The sequence below is a fragment of the Parus major genome, chromosome 2 (genome assembly GCF_001522545.3).
Source record: "Parus major isolate Abel chromosome 2, Parus_major1.1, whole genome shotgun sequence".
NCBI lineage: Eukaryota > Metazoa > Chordata > Aves > Passeriformes > Paridae > Parus > Parus major.
In genome coordinates, this window is record NC_031769.1 from 106,637,243 (window position 1) to 106,658,900 (window position 21,658).

The 21,658-nt window shown below is 42.6% G+C and overlaps 1 protein-coding gene across 1 annotated transcript in view; it reads right to left on the reverse strand.

Moving 5' to 3' along the window:
• CDH2 (cadherin 2) overlaps positions 1–20,104 on the reverse strand; it is a 114,463-nt gene extending 94,359 nt beyond the window's left edge. The window contains exons 1-2 of the mRNA XM_015618838.2: positions 20,002–20,104; positions 9,170–9,281 (exon numbers count right to left, since the gene is read on the reverse strand). Coding sequence (XP_015474324.1) covers positions 9,170–9,281; positions 20,002–20,076 — 187 coding nt within the window. The 5' untranslated portion in view covers positions 20,077–20,104. The remainder of the gene's footprint in view (positions 1–9,169; positions 9,282–20,001) is intronic.
• Between the last annotated feature and the right edge of the window lie 1,554 nt (positions 20,105–21,658).

Consider the following 21,658-nt stretch of genomic DNA (forward strand, 5'->3'; position numbering starts at 1 on the left):
AGCATTTCACTCCATTTATTATATCCCCCAATATTATTTTCCCCTGCCCTCTGGAGGACACATCAACCAGTGAGGGCATATGGAGATGAGTAGAAAACCATCTGTGCTGTGTTAAATTGGAAAGATTAAAAGGGTACCAAAGGCCAGTTGCTCCTTCTACAGTCTAATTAGAAGATAATGGAAAGTCCAGTAAATTTCCTTTCCATCCAAAATCTGACCCTGTTTCTTTGCACCTCCCTTCTATTCCTTCTTTCTCCTGTGTTTAGCTGGCTGTGATGCTTAGGACATGTGAAAGCTTGGAAGTGAAGTTTTCCAAAAGTTATTACTAAAATCAGAGCAGTTCAAACTGTATTTGGGATTTGTTGTCTGACATCCAAGTCTTCAATGCAGTAGTATTTGATTTAATGTGGTCTTTAAGTGTTTAAATACTAGAGGAGTTTATCTGTATTTAGTATGGTGATATGTCTTGTTATAAAGGATATTTCCTAAAATATCAGTTCAGTAAGATGCTCCTGTACATTTGTCTTCCGGATTGCTAGAAAAATGACAAGCCAACAGAAGATGTACTGCAATCCTAAGTGAGAATTCGAATTCTAAATTATAAATACCATTTTCTCACATTATGTATGCTAACCCAGAAGGCCTCACCTGAGTTTCTGCTACATGTATTCCATATACTTATGTACCACACGAAAAAACAATTTTTTTTTTTTTCCATGCAGCTCCTGAGTGCAACAACACCTTTCTTCTGTAACTAAATAAATCACCCATACCTAAGGGCATCTTTGCCTGTTGGGGAAGGTTTTCTGCACAGCTTTGCAGACACCATTCCTCCCAGCCTTCCCTAGAGCACTGGTCATCATTGAAAAATGCACTAACTACAATGATTCCAGGAAAAATAATGGCCCCTTGGGAATCAAAGCCAGATGGCATAGCTTAAAATTGAACTAAAGCTACACTAAATGGTGTCAGAAAGACTATAATGCTAGACCCAGCTTCAGAGGGCAGAAAGAAACATCCCTTTTGCCATCCTTCACTGAGCCATGCTCAGGGCTTACCGAGGCAGCTAGCAATTCTGCTGTTGTGATTCAGATTTCTGCACACAGAAAGGACACTACATTTGAGACCCTCACAAGTAACCAGCTGAATATAGGAAAAGGAAATAAGTACTAATTAATTCACTGCATTCCAAGTAAATGCGCTACAGACAGAAATTACTATCTGAACTGGACTAATTAACTAAGATTGTAATTTACAGATCCCAGAACACTGCAACCATTCAAAATTGCTATAATTTCTCTGTAGGTATATTTTTCTCTCTATCAAGATGGAGTTCTAAGAGTCTACAAGACAAACAGAAGGCTCCTTTTCCAAGGAAAAAGGAAAAACATGTTTCTTCTTTGGAAAAACTGGACAGAGTAGTTTATTTAGGATTTTACTACAAACTGTATTTCCGCCTGTATTTACAAATATTCCATGAAAAGTGAAAATTTTGTTTATTTCATTTTGGTAAGATTTTTTTACAATTCCTTCTTACCTAGAACTCAAGTGATAAATTCTTGGATACATAAACTGATTCACATACTACATACAATTCCATGATAGCTTTACACTCCACTAAGGGATAACAGAATTCTGTTTCTGAAATGTTAGTCCTTTGTACACATTCATAACATCACTGCATTCCACCATTTATGCTTATTCTCTGTTTGTATGTACATAGCATTCAACATACAAGCTTGAAATGAGATTATACCAACTTGTAGTCAGTAGCTTAATACTCAGAAGTAAAATCAGATATCACATACAAATCAGACAAAAAAAGCAAAAAGGATTCACCATTCAAACAGGTATATTACCAGTGTTCAGCAAGGTGAATATATGCTATATAGACTCAAGGATATAATCCATGTTTAAGTAGTTGGCAAAAGGGAATAAGGAAATGACATCTTAAGAAAAGCAGTCTCTTGCTTCAGCAAAAGAAAGCTCTAATTTTCAGGGGACGAGTATCTAAGAATAGATAAAGAGCTTGGTACATGAATAGACAACTGGCATCACAAAACAGGTACTGTGCTAGCATAGTGAAAGCAAACAGAAGCAGCTCTTCCAATCCAGGATAGCAAGCTCAAAACTGACACTGGAGAATTTAGGATGCTGTGGGGTATGAAAAGAGTACAAACAGGAAAACTGAGAAAAGACTAAAAGGATTATAAAGGCAAGAAACCAAGAACTGGAATGCAATGGTAACATGTAATAAAACGAGGCACAACATCACCAAGTAAGAGCAATATAATTTACTCTGCTTCTCAGAGAGGAGGACAAAAGTAAGCCTACTAATCTTAAGCAGAACTGAGGGGGGAAAAAATATCTTAACAACAGAAGCTTCTGGGGGAAAAAAAATATCACTCCCACTAAGGCTTAGAAGAGTAATTAGAAGGGATAGCAGGTTGTAGTAGTGGATTTTTGTTATTGTGTTTTGGTGTTTTTTTGTTTTGGTTTTGTTGGGTTTTTTTTTGCAAGAGGGGGCAGGGTGAAGAGTACAGGAAAATTATTTCATAGAACAATACATTTGGGAAGAATTGAAATCATTTTTCCCCAGCTTGCCAGCAGCTCATAGAGAGACTCCATCCATCTGAGATTCTTTGGCTGTCTGCCTGGAAGGAACTTGTCAACTTGTCTTTCTGCTTAAGGCAAGGAGACTTCAAACACAGTGGTTACCATTTTCATTTTATTTTCATAGAAGAAAAAAAAAGGCCAAAATTTTTTTCCTGGGTAAAGACTAATTTCTCTTAGAAGATAATTCTTCTAAGAACACTTTCCTTGGCTCTACAGTTAATATGCCTTAAAAGATGTTCTGCTGTCTTCAATTTTAAGCATTATGACTTTTTAAAAAGGAATTTTATTCTTAGTTGATGGTAGACATTTGTATGTGTAGAATAATAAAACAACACTAGTGACAAAGCCAAATAGCTTCACCTGGGACAGACAGTGTCCATGTTACCCTTTCCTACATCATGAAGAAATGTCAAGTTACTCTTAAACACTGGACCATGCCTGAGACAGGCCATCCCTGGACCATGTTGGCCATCCCAACAACAACACATTTCTGGGCTGAGACCAATCAGTATTTCCAAAGGTAAACTACAAAGTAAGTCTGTGGGAATTTAAAAACCAAGTTTTGTCACTCAGTTTGAAAGCATCGAAACAAATACTATTTTCTAAACATTTCACTGCTAGAGGAGAGAAGGCAGCAGGGACCCCGTGGTTCTGTTCAAGCCTACAAGGCATTCAGAAAAAAAAGTCTAAAGGAGTGAAAGTTTACCCCATATAAATTAGCTAATCCCGTTCATTTTATGGTTTCACGAGCACTTGGTACCAGGTTTAAAGAGGAGGAAAGGTGTAAGCATGCCTTTTTTGGCAGAGCTGATGCTTACTCTGGCTTAAATGTCTCAGGAAACTGCAGTGTTAACCATAAATAATCACTACTTATCTCTGTGATCAACACCAAAACATTTTTTTTCTTTATTTCTTTTTTTTCTTTTATATAAACATCATTTTTTTCCTGCAACACAAAGACCTTAGAAATATTCTGTAGCTACACAGTGTTAGAAGGAATGGTTTAGGAATTAATTTTCTTAGCAGAAAACTAAAACCATGCATTTAATAACAGGACAGACAATGTTAAGTATCATCTTTGAAAGATAATAAACTGCTACAATAATTATCAGAGTCAAAATCTATAAGAAATGGTTCTGCAAACTATTCAAATAACCTTTTGAGGTGAATGATTTTAGCTGAAAACACTTTATTTGTATCTTAAAATTTGCAGGATATAGAACAAAGATTAGATAAACATGCTGGACATATCAAACTGCCACAAGTATTTTTCCCTGGATGAACTAGAAAAATGTGATAAAACCAGCGCAAGCAAGGGCATTTAATATATTAAACGGAACTCCCTTTTGACTTAACATCTTCTTCTCTGAATACTACATCATATTTATGGCTCTCCAAACAGTAATCACATTTTATTTACAAAAAACAGTCGTAAGTACTGTGCCTTAAATTTGGGTTTAGATATTTACTTCTATTAGGTGATGACTGGAAACTTATTTGCATATTACTTATTTTCTTTTTTAAATGTTGGAGGATTTAAGTTCTAAAAAAATTCAAGTATTACATTACATTTTTAAAGTGCTGGAGGCTCAAATAATTCCATGGTTTTACTAAGACAATTTTTAGCAATTAATCAAAGGTTTCTCTTAGTTCTGCTTCTGAAATTATTATTTCTTTTTCTCTCTTTACAGAAATTAAGGTAGTAGTTCTGAGCTCACCTAGTTCCTTGGTAAAAATCACTGTAATTTCAATGAAGCCACTGGTATCAAGTGAAACATGTCAAACATAATAAATAAATTCAATATTATGCCTACAGGACTCATCTTAAATGTATCTAGTGACCTGAGCATATTGTATCTTGAGGTCAGACTTGCCAGACATCATGCAAGACAAATTGTAAGGTATCAGCTTCCAAGAGTCTCCAAGGCTATGACCAGTGAAGTCTACTCCAGGGGAACACAGGACCTTGGGGCACTGGTGACACTATGCCAGAAGGATGCAATAGGGGACAGCCTATATGGTGCAGGTTACCTCCTACACAGCTCAGCCACAGCCTACAAAAGGCGTAGTTTCCAACTTCTGTGACTTCTCTACTAAAATAATCTTTTCCATTTCTTCATCCTGAAAACAAGGGCAGCAACGGCAGCTCTCTCTTTTTCCCCCTTCCTCAACCCACATTAATAAATGTAGGAGGTTTTTTCCCCTTTTCCAATTTAAGTTATTCTGAATATATATTGCTCCACCAGTTTTTCACATACTGGGACAACTATGTAACAACTGAATATGTAGTTGCCTCACAAGCCCTCAGGCACAAAAGGAAAAAATTAGTAGATGCTGTCACAATGTCCTAGACATATGAATGAACAAAGCCATTATGAATTATTTTTAAATGCAATGGGAACAAGTCCCATCCTCCATCAAAAACAAGCACCACCTGAACACAGGATGAAAAAAAAAACTCTTTAAAAAACATACAGTATAGTGTAGTGCAAGGAAATTTCATATAATAGTGTTTTAGAAGTGAAATATCCTACGTTACTGTAACAACTAGAATGCAGAGACCAACAAGTCATCATATGATAATTATTTAAGTTTTGGTAAGACCTAAGTCAAAGAAATTAAGTGAAGCCTGTACCCCAATGTACTAGACAAAAGTAAATAAACAAGACAGGTAATAAACACAGTGTCATTTTTTTGGGCAGTATTTTAAGAAGAAACTTGTCAAGAAAGAATCAAGTTAGGTTCAAATTACTCTGAAGATATCTGAGATGTCCAGAAAGCCTCTGTGCTCCATTCACAAAACCAAAGAAAACTACAGCCTTCACCTCTAAAACATACAGAAACTAGTATAAGTATCTACAAGATATTGCAAGGTTATACAGGAGAATATTAGAAGCGCCAAAAACCAAAGAGAACATAATCAAGTGACAGATTACTATTAGAAGACATTTTAAAAGAAGAATTTTTCTAGGAATCAGCAACAAAAAGGACGACTAAGAAGAACCTCCATCTTTTATCAAATATGAGTAGAAACACAGGGACAAAGGATGAGGAGAAGACTGAGGTACTTAGTGCCTTCTTTGCCTCAGTCCAGAAGTAAAAAACCGAATTGTTCTCTGGGTACCCTGTCCCTGAGCTAGAAGCCTGGAACTGGGAGCATAGTAAAGGTGAAATTTGCAGTGACTTGCTGCATCACTTAGACACACACAAGCCTATGGAGCCAGATGGGAGCCACACAAAGGTACTGAAGAAACTAACATTATCAGTCGTGCTGGATGAGCAGGGAGGTCACTGCTGGCCAGAGGTGAGTAAACTGGATGCACAGCCACAAGAAGCTGGAAGGAGGACGTGTGGAGCTACAGGCCTGTCAGGCAGACTGGGGCTGGGGAAGGACATGGTGCAGATCACCCTGAGTGCCACCATGCAGCACATACAGGACAAGCAGGAGATCAGGCCCAGCCAGCCTGAGCTCATGAAAGGCAGGTGCTGCTGGACTGACCTGATCTCCTGTTAGGACACTGTGACCCGCTCAGTGGATGACTGGAAGGCTGTAGATGTTGTCCACCCAGACTTTAGAGAAGCCTCTGACACTGATTACCACAGTGTTCTCCTGGAGAAACTGGCTGCTCATGGCCTGGATAGGTGCAGTGTTCACTGGGTAAAAGCCCAAAAATTGTCTGGACGGCCAGGCCCAGGGAGTGGTGGTGAATGGAGTCACATCCAGCTGGCAGCCAGGCACCAGTGGTGTTCCCTGGGGCTCAGAGCTGGGGCCAGTCCTGATTAATATCTTCATTGATGATTGAGATGAGGGGATTAAGTGCACCTCAGTTGGGCAGGAATGATGACCTGCTGGAGGGCAGGAAAGTGATACTTGGATCAGTGAGCCAAGGCCAATCGTGTGGCCTTACTCTTCTCTACAACTACCTGAAAGCAGATTGTAATGAGGTAGGGGCTGGTCATTTTTTCCAGAAACAAGTGATAGGACAAGAGAAAATGGTATCACCTTCCATAGGGAAGGTTTAGATTGGATATTAGGAAGAATTTCTTCAGCAAAAGGGTTGGCAAGCATTGGAACAGGCTGCCCAGGAAATTGCTGGAGTCACCGTCTCAGGAGGTATTTAAAGGACATGCAGATGTAGCGCTTAAGGACATGGTTTAGTGTTAACTTGGCAGTGCTGGATTAATGGATGGACTTTATGGTTTTAGAGGTTTTTTCCAACTTAAATAATTCCATGCATTTAGATAGGCGAGGCAGCCGAGATCAGAATCAGGCACATGATTATCCCTACGAAGCAAATGTCATGCAACTATACTTAACTTCCAGCATCATCTGAATCTAGTTTAATAACCAGAAAATAGGCTTTTGACAACAATAGTATTTCAAAATGACAGTGTAATTAAATTTAAGTCAAAGCTATGCAATGATGGACTGTATGTTTATGTGTAACCAGCAAATTATATGCTTTTAAGCATGTCAAAATTTTCAAAAGAATTAACCACTGCAGTAATTCAGTTGAGGAAACAGTGGTAGGAAAAAGACTCCCCCAGGTCATTTTTCAACCAGCTGATATGATGTGATACGTACTGTTTGCCTCATACAGTGTTTCAAATTCCTACTTCCCTAAAATGTTATGCATTTTAATACCATTCAAGGACAAACCAACAGTCATGCTTCACTCACTTCTGAGAAGGGAAGGGACTATGGGACTGGGATGAATAATGAGACAGGAAGTCAGTTTGTCATCCTATGTTACTAGTTTGGACTCAGTTAAAGCTGATCAGACATTATCATCAGGTCTGCATGAGCAGTGACGACAGACAATTAGTACCCAGTCTATTGTGGTTCCTAACTGGTGGGAAAAGAGAAAAAGTGCAAGACACAGCCGTGATTCCATAGAGAATAAAGAGAACTTTCACAGGACAGGGTAGATCTCCCAACTCATCTGATCTCCCATTTCAAAAGCAACTGATTGTATAACAGTTAACCTGTAACAAACATTTGGTAGTTTCAAGGCAGCAACTTTGGAAAGCGTTTGGCTGCTGTGCTCTGCGTCTCTGTTTCAGCCCCCTGCCTGTGTCTGTTCATCACATACCAAGGAATTCTCAGGCTGATGTCTATTACAGGAGTCTACAGGAGAGCCATCTATTAACTCCCATTTGAAGGGAAAGTGAGGAATATTCTCTTTCCTCTTTATTATTTTCTCAATTGGCAGAACATCTACTTCAATACATAAATTTCTAAGCCATCTTTTAATAAAAGAAAAGTCTGTGCTGGTAGAATATACTTTCTTGAAACTGAACAGAAAAAGCTTTAATAACTCAAATTTAAATACACTAAAGCTAATCAATTCATCCTGCGTTCAAGTTTCCATTATACTTCTAAGAAAGCACAAAACAGGTCTGTAAAACATAATTAACAAGAGAATGCTACATACAGCATGTAAAATCAAGACTAAAGCTTTTTACTTCATTTGTTTTGCAGACTCATTAGAATTTTTTTCATTTAAATGTCTCGAACTGTGTAGCCAAATTTATGTGTGAAAGAAACAACAAATTAAATTAAATTAGTCCTTATTTAAGCTGTATTTGAAACAGTCTAAAACTGATGTTCTTAGTTCCACAATTTCCAAATTAGATTTAAAAAATGTTAGCGGTTCAGAAAACAGAAAACTGATGCAGATTTTTAAAAAGTGTTGTACTACTGCAAAGTTGTATACTGAAACTTAACTGGCTGGGAAATCTAGGAAACATTGAGGGTATATGCCTCTGGGTCCTACTCTATCCCTGCAAAATAGAGACCCAAGAAGAACAGTGTTCCCAATCTGGACAAACCAGGGCAGGTGTACTGTCTGCAGGGCATCCCTGGCGGAGGAAAGGGCTTGTGCTCACCGAGCAGGTCATCCCCAGCCTGGGCACCGTGCCATTCGGATGCAGGTAGGTGCCAGGGTGAGAGAGCAGTGCTCTGTCCCTGAGACAGCCCTGGCACTGTCCTGCCTCTCCTGGCACACCTCCTCACAGAGCCTGCAGCGCTGCGGCCACCGACCAGGGGCCCACAGCCAGCCATTCTCTCCTGTTGCTGCCTGTCCCATTACTTGCTTTTCCATAGGTGTCTCTCCTCAGATAGCCACAGAAAAGCAGGAAGAGAACTATCTGTGCATTAACACAAGCTGCAGTTCTCTGATGAGAGGTAAAGAAAGGAAATTTTCTTTACCTCCTCATACATACATGGGCTGTAAGAATAGACTAATGGCATACAGATTGTCAGGGGTAGTAAGAAACATCAGTGTGAATGCTGTGCTGAGAACTGGAGGATTAAAATGGGAAGTTTTGCAACACTCAGTGTTTTCAAATTACAGTTAGAGGTGCATGTGCTGCCACTAATGATAATAAATTTTCCAAGTCCTATGACAGTGATCAAGAAATAATCACAGAGCAGCTGATGTTCCTTCCTGCTAGAGTCTGTGTCCTATTTAAGGATAAAAATGCTCCAGAGTAACTTATGGTTACAACTAGAAGAAACAAAAAAAGTTCAAAATATATTTTCTAACAGTACCATTGAGAAGAGGCTGTCCTCCATGTACACTCCTTGACACTACTGCACTGTGAACATCTTCAGGAAATCCAGTCTTGCATGACAGATCTTCACAGGTTGCTTTTATCGGTGCCTGAAACACAAGACAGAATGTCTGTAATACCTGCAGCCCACATTCACCAGAGAAACATTCCAGTTAGCACATTTGCTGCTTTCTTGTACAAGCAGAATCTTTGTTTCTGAACGACTGCAATTAGGACTCTGAGGGCAAAGGGTTAATCCTTCTGATAACTGGAATGGAAGGAACAAATCCCCCTTGTCTGGTAAGATCTAAATAATACACCATCTTGATTCTTCTGACAACTGAACATTTCCACTAAACCAGGCATCTAGACTGAAGGGGAATCACAAAGGGAACAAAATATTCCTTCCTCTGGAAATAAATGTTGCACAAAATACATCGTCAACTTTTTCACAGCCAGATAACTTGAAAGGGATCACTTCAACCACTGGTGTAAAATGCTTTTTTTTTTAGAGTATTTCTATGTGAGGCTGCACCAGAGCAAGTAAACTAAGACAAAACGTTACATTTGCAGTAACTTAACAGAACTTACATTTGTGTTAGTGTTCAAACAGATACCATATAAAGCCAAATGTTTCCAATGCAATCTCCTATTTCAAAGGGACATTAAGTTAAAAGTAGAGTAGCTCATTAAATTTGCACAATGGAAAGCTGAGCCACTGAAACTGTTTGTTCTCTCACTTATTAAAAAGTTTACCCTCAAATCACATTCTTAAAAGAGCTTCATAAATGCCTTTCTATTAAGAAATGTAATACAGCATTTGGAAACTTGTTTGTTCTGTAGTCTTACATGTTCAGAAGATATTTCTAGTAGCAAAGCTATTTTCCAGAACAGCCTGTTGCCTATTTGGAAAAAAAAAAAAAACAAAACCAAAACCAAACATTTCCTGTGGCAAAGGACTAAGATTTCTTTTCAACAGATTTATTTTGTCTCATTTTAGTCCTGCACAAGAAAATGGCCCACCTAACATGTGGCTACATGACCATACATTGGCAAAACCCTCATCACACTGTACACAGCAGAGAGGTCAGCCCCCATTCCAGCCTAGGCTGAGATATATCCAAGAAATCGTGACAGCCCTGGCACAACCTCAAACACCTCTACAGCCAAAAACAGGCCTATCCACATGCATGCCCAGATGTAGTGTATGGTCTTGAACAGCACAAACAACTGTGTGATTATATCATATTTAAATTTGATCAAGACTTAAATTAGATTTTCCTGTTGGCTCTCCCAGATGGGCTTCCACCAAGCAGACCCACTCAAGGCCATGTAAGCATGTCTGCGTAGACTTGCAAAATGAACCCTACAGGAAAAAATATAAAAGGGAGGGAGAAAGAGGAGGTGACGGTGTTACACCCATTCACCATAGTAACCTCAGGGAAAGAGAGCATTAAAGCAGAGGTGGGACAAGGGTTTCCTCAGGGAAAAGGGACTAGAAGCTTAATCTCTCCACTGACAAACATGGCCAAACTCAGCATGTCAACACCTGTTGGAACAGTTTCATCACTGATACAAGGAGCCATTTGTAACCCATTGCATTGTACTTACTCCAACAGCATCCTAACTGTGCAGCTCAACACTGACACTAGCAAAACCAAAAAAAAAATTAAAATTTACAAACTCACAAGTTAATGCACTATGCAGATATGCACTCAGTAAGAGAATTTGTAATTATCAACTTGTAACTTAAGATCCACATGGGTATCTCACCTGTGTACAACTGCTTATGCAGTTTAATATGTTTATATGGGGACCCTAAAGAGAAAGCAAATAAAGCAACAGTTTAGCTACCCAGGGACTATGTTCCCTACAAAACTGAAACCAGGATCTGTAGCTATGTGCCAACAGTTATTTACACATTGAGTTTTTAAGATAAAAAGATGGCAAATCAAAAATAACTAAAATTTCAACAAGCCAGGTTCCTCAGCTTTGGAACTCAAATCACAGGTTTGGTAAGGTTTCCATAATTTGAAAGAAAAATAGTAAGGCTCATTTAAACTACCGCACAAAAGGTGACTTCAAAGCAATGTGGTAGAAAAGGAAATAGAAGTCTTTTCATGGTATCTTTGAAACAAAAAGGTACTGAGTGGGCAGCTGAGGAGATAGTAGGGTTTTTAACAAGACTGCACTGATGCATTTGGGAATCTTTCAGCCTTTCCAGTAATCTATATGTACTAAACAGCTCTTATAAACTGAAACAATGCCCACTGAAACAAAGGCTGGGAAACATGAATAGAGAGCCTTCTTTATTCTTTCATTTGCAGCCATCAGTTTTATCCAGAAACAAAAGACTGTACTCTGCTCTCCAAAAACAGCCCTTTGTAAAGATTGTTTCAGAATAAAAACACAAGGGAAGGAAGAATTCAAATTTTCAGCAATTCTTAATCACCCTGTGTTAAGCATTCTGAATTAAGTAGAAGTTGCAACTTCAGACACACTGGGTCACATCAAGTTCAGCCTAAGAGTACTGCAAGACTTAAACTATTTTAACACTAAGAAAAGAAGGATGCTGAAATATTTTTATCCCCTTATCTGGGGCAAAAGGCGAAAGCTAGTGAAGATTATGGGACACATTATTATAATTTACAGGATTTCACATGATTAGTACAATTCCCAAGACATTTTCAAATGCAAGGTAATATTACTTGTACATTCATCCATAGAAGGTCACTATTTAAAAAAAAAACCATCTTTTAAGACAGAAAAAGCAATCACCTTAGCTTGTACCCATATAAAATCTACTCAGTGGAGTCACAAAGCTTGGAATAAGCTCAGCACTTGGAAAATTCTCCTCTCAAGTACTAACAGACTTTGCAACACCAAAATAAAGTTACTTCTAAAAAACTATTTTGCTTTCCTCATCCTTTATGACTTGTTTAGCAATTTTTAACTGCTAAATGAGTGATAAGCATTACCATCTCCAGATGCTAGAGAGATAGTCACACATGGTATCAGATCATGCATATTAACTCAGTACTGTAGATCTCAGATCAAATGCAACAGGAAAACGGCAATTATGAAGCAACATGACGTAAATTAGAAGTCTTCTGTCAAAACTGTTATTCAATCAATTAAAAGAATTCACCATTTTGATATAGTTAGGCAATTAAGCCTGCAGTTTTGACACCCTGCTCCTCTGTTACTTTAGTTTCAGCTCTAGATATGAAATCTGTGGTTTAATTCCAAAGCTGTATTCCGGCTCCTTCTAAAAAACAAAAAACAACAACAAAAAACCCAAGCAAAATACAAAAGAAAACAAACAAACAAATAAAAAACCCCAAAATGCCACAACAACCTGTTTACAATCTCAACTGTATTATTCTAAAGGATTTGCATTTACATATTTTTCTGAATACCACCAGTAGAAAAAAAAATCTTCTAACAATACAGGCCTCAAAGTTTTGAAAAGGCAAAATTTCTTCACTAGTATTGACAGATCTGGACTCACAACTAATTTCCATTGTTTCTACAAAGTAGATGCATTTAAAATTCCAAATATCTGGGAATACCCATTTAAAGAAACATGTACTTCAAAATGTAATCTCACCACCTCCTCTGCATATGCCAACACCACTGGAGTTCAGTAGTAACCATCAATCTGAAATATCCAAGTCTCTTCTCCTTTGCAACTACTTCTCTGCATCTACATGTACTACAACACACAATTGCTTAACAGCAATTGCAACAAAATGCACATCAAGTTGTCTTTGGAAGACTGCTTTCTTTTATAATCATTGTAACTTAGTCCCATAGGAAAAGAAGCCTAGGTAGTAAAATGAGAAACCAAGCGGTATGTATCAAAGAAAATATCATACTAAACAGTATAACTGAGCATAGTACAATTATCAATTGCCAAGTCTAGCCAATTCATCACAGGACATTATTGTGTGAAGTTCAAAACAATGTCTGACATAATTATATGTATGATGAAGCAAGAACGGGGTATTTGAGCTCTTCCTCCTTAACAGCCAACATTAATTTACAATTACCACAGTAATATTCAACTTAAGCACAGATCACAGAAACATTTGTGACTGTGTTTAAAGACTGGGTGTTTCTTCATTAATTTAAAAGCCAGGATGATACCCAATACTCACTTGCAACTTGGGTTTCAACTCCAGAGATTGTGTTCTGTCCAATTTTAGTTTTGCGTACAGACATTATCTGACACAATGGGATATGCTGTACAAGGTGGTTTTATTTAGTAACGAGTTTCTATTTACTGTCAAAAGGCAGAAAGATACCCTGGATGACAGAAACATCTCAGAAAAGCTTCAGATACTAGAATTCAAAATGTTCAGCAACTCTTTCTGAAATCTCCGACTTGCTACAAACAAAGCTGCCAACAGTTTATACTCTCACAGTACTCAGTACTTCAGCAAATGTAGTCAAGTACAATTTGTTTTCAACCATAGAGTTCAACTAGAGAAAAAGAAAAGTGCCTTTCATTCAAATTGTTCTGGAAGCCAAAAGCTTCCAAAGTGGGTGCCAGGCCACATCCTCCCCAAGGTCATTCAGTTACAGCAGAAAGGCTTTCGTTATACCACCTTCACTTCTAATCAGTGCTCTACTTCATGAACCACAAGGTTTTAGATCAGAAAATCCAATTTCCTAAACCAACACTTGTAGCTCTCAAGCACCTTCCCCAAAAAAGAGAATCTACAACTTTCATGCTACTATCTGGTTTAAAGCAACTTGCCTTAAACCAACAAAAGTTCATAGAATCATACAATGCCTTGAGTTGGAAGGTATGTAAGTCATCTATTTTCACCCTTCCTGCCCATGGGCAGGGACAACCTTTCCCTAAACCTGTGGGGCTTGCTCAAAGCCTCATCCAACCAGTCTTGAACACTCCCAAGGATGGGGCATCTACAACTTCCCTGGGTAACTGGTTCCACTGCCTTACCACCGTCCCAGTGAAGAATAACTAATCTCAACCTACTATTTTTCAGTCTGTAGCCATTCCCACTCATCCTATCTCTGTATGCCTATATAAAAAGTCTCTCTCTCTGGTCATGTCCAATCTCTCATCCACCAGCACCACCAAACCCTGCTCTGCATCTGTTCATCCCCCAGCTTTACAAACCATATTCGCAGCCTATCCTGTCAACCCCTAATGACAGACAATATTAATTTATTAAAAATTTACACAATTATTTAGTATACCCCACATAGCTTAAAGCCCCAAGTTCAGACTTTCCCCCTCCCTCAACTAGGAGAGCAGGGGAGTGGCTGCATCTTCCAAAACACATGGTTCTTTAGGGTAAGTCCCAGCTCAGAGAAGGATAATCTTAAAATTTCTGTGTGTCCAAGTTTTAATAATTGTTTTAATAATAGTAAGTTTTTAAAAAAATTGGTCCTATATTTGACCACATGTTCTAATGTCTCTACAAGAAATGACCTCTCTCTGATTTCATAATAGCCATTGTATTGCTCACACTGAACATCTCAGCCAATAAAACTGCTGCTATTCCATACAGGAGGATGCTGCTTTTTTCTGACCTTTGGGGAGGCCTTGCACAGCCTCCTTGAGGGGGATCACAAAATTTTAACTATGTCTTCAGCTGTTGGGTGATAATTATATGCTAATTATAAGGAATGGGAGAGTCCCTAGAGGAGTCTGTTGGTAAAAATATTTTTTAAATATGTCAAGGAGTGCCTAGAGGAGAGGATAAATGCGCCTTTTGGAAACATGGTATTTAATTAAATATACGAATACTGACTAAAACCAAATACTTTAAGTGAAATGCTGGAAAGATTTGGCAGTGAATTACCTTCCATCTTGTAAGCTGCTGATACTGTATCTGTTTTCATAAGCCATTTAAAAATAGAAAGCCTAATTTCCCTTCTTTATTCAGACAGAGCTCCCATGATCTTTCAACAAGAAGTGCAGGATCAAATCAAATGATGAATCATGCACACTTGGATTATATACCTCTCAAGGTGAACAGCAAAATGGTCCAACACCCAGGTGAAAAAGATCCCACTCAGCTCACTCACAAACTACAAATGCACTTAGGAAAATCTAGATCTTCCTTAAACTCATTCTGCAATAATGTATGTTTCTTCCCTCTCAGGAGTCATCTCACTGCATGCCACTGTTGGCCAACAAGTGAGTCTCAGTTCAGGGCTAAGTCAGAAGTGCTCTACCACTGCTCCTGCAATGGATGTCAAGTATTTTTTTTGCCTTCATTACTCTCCACCTAAAGTTTGGACAATGCTCTCAGGCACATGGTGAGGGGATGGTGCTGTCCATGGCCAGGAGCTGGACTCAGTGATCATTCTGGGATCATCAGCTTATTCTGTGATCTGTCTCACTGAACCTTACACACAACTGGTGCCACCGGTGGAAGCAGGCTACTCCCTAAGGCCACTACCCCTACCCCTATAACAAAAATTTGAAATAAAAATTCCAGGGAACAATAGAGATTGCACAGCCTATGGGAATGGACTTGTGCTTGTGTGTGAACATCGCTCAAAATAAGTTATGCTCTCATCCTAATGGGAGCACTGGTAACTACTGAAATTATTCCAAGCTTTCTGAAATTTTTGTTAACCTAAAAAAGCAGTGAGAAACAGAAAGAGAGTTTAACTGGTAAATGATTTCGTTAAGCAGGAAAAGCCATTCAAAAATTTCTGTTCCTTACCACATGACAAGTCCCTTACACAATACTGTCTGTATTGAGTAAAAATAACTTTACTCACAGCTTCCTCAAGCTATTTTTAAACATACACATGCAATTCTGTCACAACGAAATTGTCTCATCTGTTAGTGCTAAGTTATTAAAAGAAGTAATAAATTACATTATTGATATAAAAGCATCAATGAAGCCAAGTAAGATAGAACATGACAAGGTTCTTCCAGTGACGTTTCTGGGAGGTCCTCCAACTTCTAGAAACAGAAAGGAAAATAACAGGAAGTTTTTGAATTACACACTTTTGACTAGATGTAGTTCAATATGATAATTTTGGGCAGTATTTTAAAAGCTGGTATCACAGAACTATGCATTCATCTTTTCAGGACACTGAGCTGCATGTCTAAGTAGCAGTACTACCCAGAAAGAGAGAGAGCAGTAGAAGGCTCTCCAGAAAACACACATATATTAAAAATACATAGATTGACAACATCAGAATATATGCCTTCTGGTACATAAACAGAATATGTACTTCTGATCTTGCTACAATATCTGCCCACATAATTTTGTGTATTAAAAAAAATCTGATTATATCCTGTCAACCTATGACTTAAATTCAAGAAACTCGTTGAATTACACAATCTTATCTGTCCTATAATAGATGTAAAAAGGAGTTTTAAAAAAATTATTTTAACAAATGATATTTAAATAATACATTCAGTTTAACGTCCAAAGAAATTCAGCTCTGCAATTATCTGAATTTTGAGGATGTGCCAGTGGTATTGCTGTCACCTAGACCAGACAGACAAGGATTGGAGAGCTCCCTTATGCAATACCCTGCCACGTTTAACCTTTCCAATGGGGTCTTTGAAGACAAAACAAAACCAGAACACAAAGATCAACATCCAAAAAGCCTGAGGTACTCCACATAACTACCCTGGTCAGGGGCTTATGAATGTGCTATAAAATGCATTCAATTCACTACATTCAGTGTACTTTGAAAGGAGCTAATGGTGTTGGAGTCTGTTAATGGAGACGTTTCTCAGAGACATCGCAAAATCCCGCTTATACAGACAAAAAACAAGAAATCTAAGACACAGGTATGTTGTGAGAAACAGAGGATTTAACCACAATAGGGGATCTTGCTTTTTTCTACACAAAACAACACTAATATTCCTCACCCCCATTCTGCCAGAGACTACTGCTGCTAGGGGCAATTACTAGAGGGGTAGAGCTGGCAAGAAATGCCACTGCTGGATTCTCAGCTGAGGCAGCTTAACAGGAGTGTCATTTAGGGTAGTAGCTTTATCACCTGGATACATTCACTAAGACCTGGAATAAGACCAAAATTGCCTGCAGAGGGTAATAACTTACGTCCTCTGTCATCATAATTCGAATTCAAACCAGTCACCTAAGCTGAAAAGGCTCCAAAACTGCTTTGTTTACTTGTTTTTGATTAAGGAACAGAAAATATCCATGTAATGATTGAATCAGCTTACATTAAAAAAATATTCCCCTTTTGAGCACTTTATTTCTCATTTGTGTTCCAGTTTATTTCTAAGAGCAGTTTCATTCCTGTAAACTCATACTAGCTTTCCCATTCCACCATTGGACTGGAATTGTTGTTTTAGGCAGAAAAACAAGATTCACTCCTTTCATCCTCTCTTCTGTCAGGATTTTTTTCATGTAATACTCCTAGACTCATACTGGTACGCTAACCAGCAAAACAGAGTGCAGTTTTCATTCCCTTCTTTCTTGTGCAGGTTACACACTGCCAAAACTCTTAAGCTGTATTTCCTGTGCATAAACAACATCCACAGATCTGACCTTAAAATCTGGCTCCAGTTACAATCTTTCAAGTAATTCCATAATGACAGATTTCCTATACCATTAACGAATAACAAACTGATTAGTAACTCTAGAAAATAAAGGTAGATGCTGTGTTGCAGACACAGGAAAAACTAAGTGAAAATGTTGAACATTTCAGAAGAACCCAATACAAATATCCTCCTACCAAAACTATAAGGACGGGGCGGGGGGGGGAGTTAGCACCGCACCTAGCTGTTGAAGGTTCTTGCAGTATGGAAGAAGGGGGGAGAAAAAAAGAGCTCTTAAAATGAAAATGTTGTACAGACAAAGGTCTATAAATCTGATTTCATACCCAAGTTCCAATTTTGTTACACAATATTAAAAATCAACCCTAAACTGATTTAATGGATACCCAAACAAGGGGGAAATTGGATCCCCCAACCGTAAAGTGCCAGTGACACTGAGTGATACATTAAAGCAACACGGCTAGTTCCTGTCCTTAATTCACAGCCTGTGCTTCAATTTCAAACCTGCCTCGGATAGGGGAAAAAAAAAAAAAGAAAAAAAAGAAAGAAAAATGGAATAAAAGCTTACTGCAGATTTTGTGCTTTAAAGATTTATTGAGATAGGAAGACTAAACAGAACTGAACACACATACAGTAAACAGCACGTAAGGACTTGAAAAAAAAACCACACGAAAAAACCAACCCAACACAACAACAGCCGGTAAGTGGCACACACAAGTTTCTGAACAGGGTGTCTGCTATCACATGCAGCCGCTCATGCTCAGCCGGACACTCCCGTGTCACGCCAGCCACCCTGCCTCGCGTCCTCCCAGGACTCAAGGGAAAATCCCCGGCTGCCGTGGAGCACCGTTCCAGCATCTCGCTCGCCTGGTGCAAGTCATCAGCCCCTGAGAGCGCCTCAGGAACTGCCTGAAGGACTCAAATGCCCGGGGACCCCGTGAGGAGACGGGAGTGCCAGACGGAGAAGCGGAGAGGAGACGGGAGGCCGGGCGGGCTCCTCCCGCCCCCGGTGCGGCGGAGGGAGCGGGGCCGCACCATGGACAGTGGCTGCGTCCGCCGCCACCCCCTGTCCTGCGCCAGCCGCTGCGGGAGGGCGCCCTGCCCGCCCCGGCACCCCGGCCTCGCCTCAACCCGCTCCCCCGGCCCGACAGAAATGCCCCAATCGCAAATACCATTAAGAGGCGATGATCTGCGCCATCTGTCCCTCGGACTTACCGCCCTCTCCACCCCCGGCGCCGCGCCGGATACGAGCTCAGCGAGCACAAAGCGAACGGGGTGCCCCGGCCCCGCTCCTGCTCCGAACACCCCTCGCCGCCGGAGGGGAGCCCAACCACCACCCTGCGGGCACTGCCCCTGCTGCCCCAGCGGGATCCATTTTGTCGTCTCCCAGTCCTCCCCACACCCTCCCGGTCACTCCCATCTCGCCCCAGACCTCCACTTTCTGCACCCCACGGGGAGCACACCGCTGCTGGCGTGCAGCGCTAGCGGCGCACTGCCCCGCGACCACCTGCTCGGGACCCCGTCACTCGCCCGCCCGGAGCGCCCCGGCGAGGCGGCCGGGGGGAGGCAGCAGCAGGACTTTCATAATAATAAATTAAACACTTCGGGGCCCGAGCCCGTCCCAATGGAAATTCCCGTTAGCGGCAGGGGGTGGGGAAGCCCAGAGCCCAGGCGGAGGCTGATTAAATTCTTCCCGGGGAAGGGATTAGCGGGCGAGGGAGCCGGGGATAGCTGAGGCGCGGGGGCTGTTCTCTGCCCCGAACCTCTCTGGCACCTCAGCCCGCCCGTCATCACGCGGGGCGGAGGGGGGAAATGTTCGCTCCGTCCCCCACTCCGGTAGTTTGTCCCCCGCGCCCGCGGCGGGGCCGAGCTCCCATGTTCCTGCCAGGCGTGCGGGTACGGGCCAGCTCCCCGCCACGTCCCGCGGCACCTGCTCTCCCCGGAATGAGGGGGGATCGGTGCCCCCATCACCTCTCGCGCCTCGGGACCACCCTCTCCCTCTCAGCCGGCCCCGGGCAGGAGTTCCCCCTCTCTCTCTCTCTCTCTCCCCGCGGTGCGCAGCCCGGTGGCGGGGCTGCCCCGAGCAGGTGGCTCTGCACGAGCGGCCGAGCCACCCCGAGGCACCCCGGCGGCGGGACTGCCTTCCCCTGCCCCCTCCCCGAGACCCCCACTATGAAGCGGAGCCTGGCTGTTTCCCCCCCCCCTTTCCACCCGGCTCTCCCGCCTTCCCCGGGCATCGCCGCCCGCAGGGGAACAAAGAGCCGCAGCCCGGCCCGCTCCCCGCCGGCGGTGCTTACCTGCTGCAGGGCCGCCAGCAGCATCAGCGCCAGCGGCGGCAGGATCCGCGGCGGCGCTCCCGCTACCCGGCACATGGAGGCGAGGAGGGGCGGCGGCAGGGCGGCCCCCAGCAGTTCCGGAGCGCGGCTGGAGCCCGCGGAGCGGGGCGAGGGGAGCGGCGGGGAGGGTCGGGCAGCGGCAGCTGCCGGGAGCTGCGGTCGGCGTCTGCCCCCGCCTGCCGGAGCCGGCTGCCGCTCTAGCTCATGGGCAGCGATGCAGCGGAGGGAGAGAGCGCGGGGGGCGGAGGATGGGTGAAACTCAGCTCTGGGTCAGCCTGCTTGTCTCTGCCGAGCCCCCTCCGCGGTGCAGAGGGTGGGCAGGGAAGAGGAGGAGGAGGAGGATGGGCGAACAAAAGGCTGGGAGATAAGAAAGAAGTAGTCGCTGCTGCTGCTGCGAGGCCGGTGCGGCGGCGGCGGCTCCCCTCGGCTGGCAGCCTTCCCCACGCCTGGATCGTGCCCGCCTCGCTCCTCCCGCCGGTGCCCCCCAGCGAGCTCGGGCAGGCGGCTCCTCTCAGCGCCTCAGCCCAGGCACGCCAGCACCGCCGCTTCGCCGGCCCCAGCCCTGCTGCATGCTCGCCCCGCACTTTCTCTCTCCCTCTTTCTTCTCCTCCCTCCACCCCTCCCCCTGCAGGCAAAGCCCTCCGCCGAAGCACAATGATAACAATACCCCAGCAGCCTCTGCCTGCCGTGCGCCTGTCTACGCGCTCGCCCGGTGCCTGCCTGCTTGCCTGTCTGCTGCTGGCAGCTCCCTCTCCGCCTCCCGTCGCTCCCTGCCGGCCGCACGGCCAATGGGAACGGCACGGCACACTGAGCGCCGGGGAAATTCTCCGCTGTGCTTGCGACTAGTACTGCCCCTCCTCGGTCCCCGGAGAGCGGGCGCTGGGGGCAGCGGGGCAGGCGCCAGCGCCCGTTGACCCTGCAACGCCAGCAGCTAAAGAGCGGTGGAACGAAATAAATTCCAACCCAGACACTCCGTGTACTGCAGTGGTTTTGGGGGGTGAGAACTTTCTGGGGATGGAAGGAAGGACCCGTCCCCGCCGTGCTCGGTAGGGGACAGTCGGTGCAGCGAGAAGCGGCGGGGGCGCCGCTCGCTGCTGCCCAGCCCGGGGGCGTGGGACGCCCCTGCCCGCCGCCCGCTGCTGGCGGCTCGGCAAGTTCCGCTCAGCTGTTACTGCTTAGCTTTCCATTTTTTTTTTTTTTTTTTCATTTGTCCACCTTCCCTCCCCCTCATTCCGTATTTCTTTTTTTCTAAGCTACCTGCTGAATTTTATTAGAAAATGTTTTCAAAAGCTTGGCTGGGTCCGCAGTCCGCGCGTCCAAAAATGTCAGCGTGCGGAACGGAGCTGGGGAGTGCTGCTGAGCGAACAGTTAAGAGAAGCAAGTAGCAAGTGCTGGGTCATTTGCGGAGCTGGCACGGATTTTCGCTCGTCCACAGTCGGCAAAGTTGTTTTGTGTCTATGCATCAGAGCTCTCATCCTGGGACATAGTAAGGGAAGGATTCGTAGGCATTGGCCCCTAGGCAATCTCATGAAGTGTTCATTCAAAATGGTGCATTATTTATTTTAGAGCATCTTTACACCTGAACTTGCAAGAAAAATGTTCTTCCCAACCACCCCCC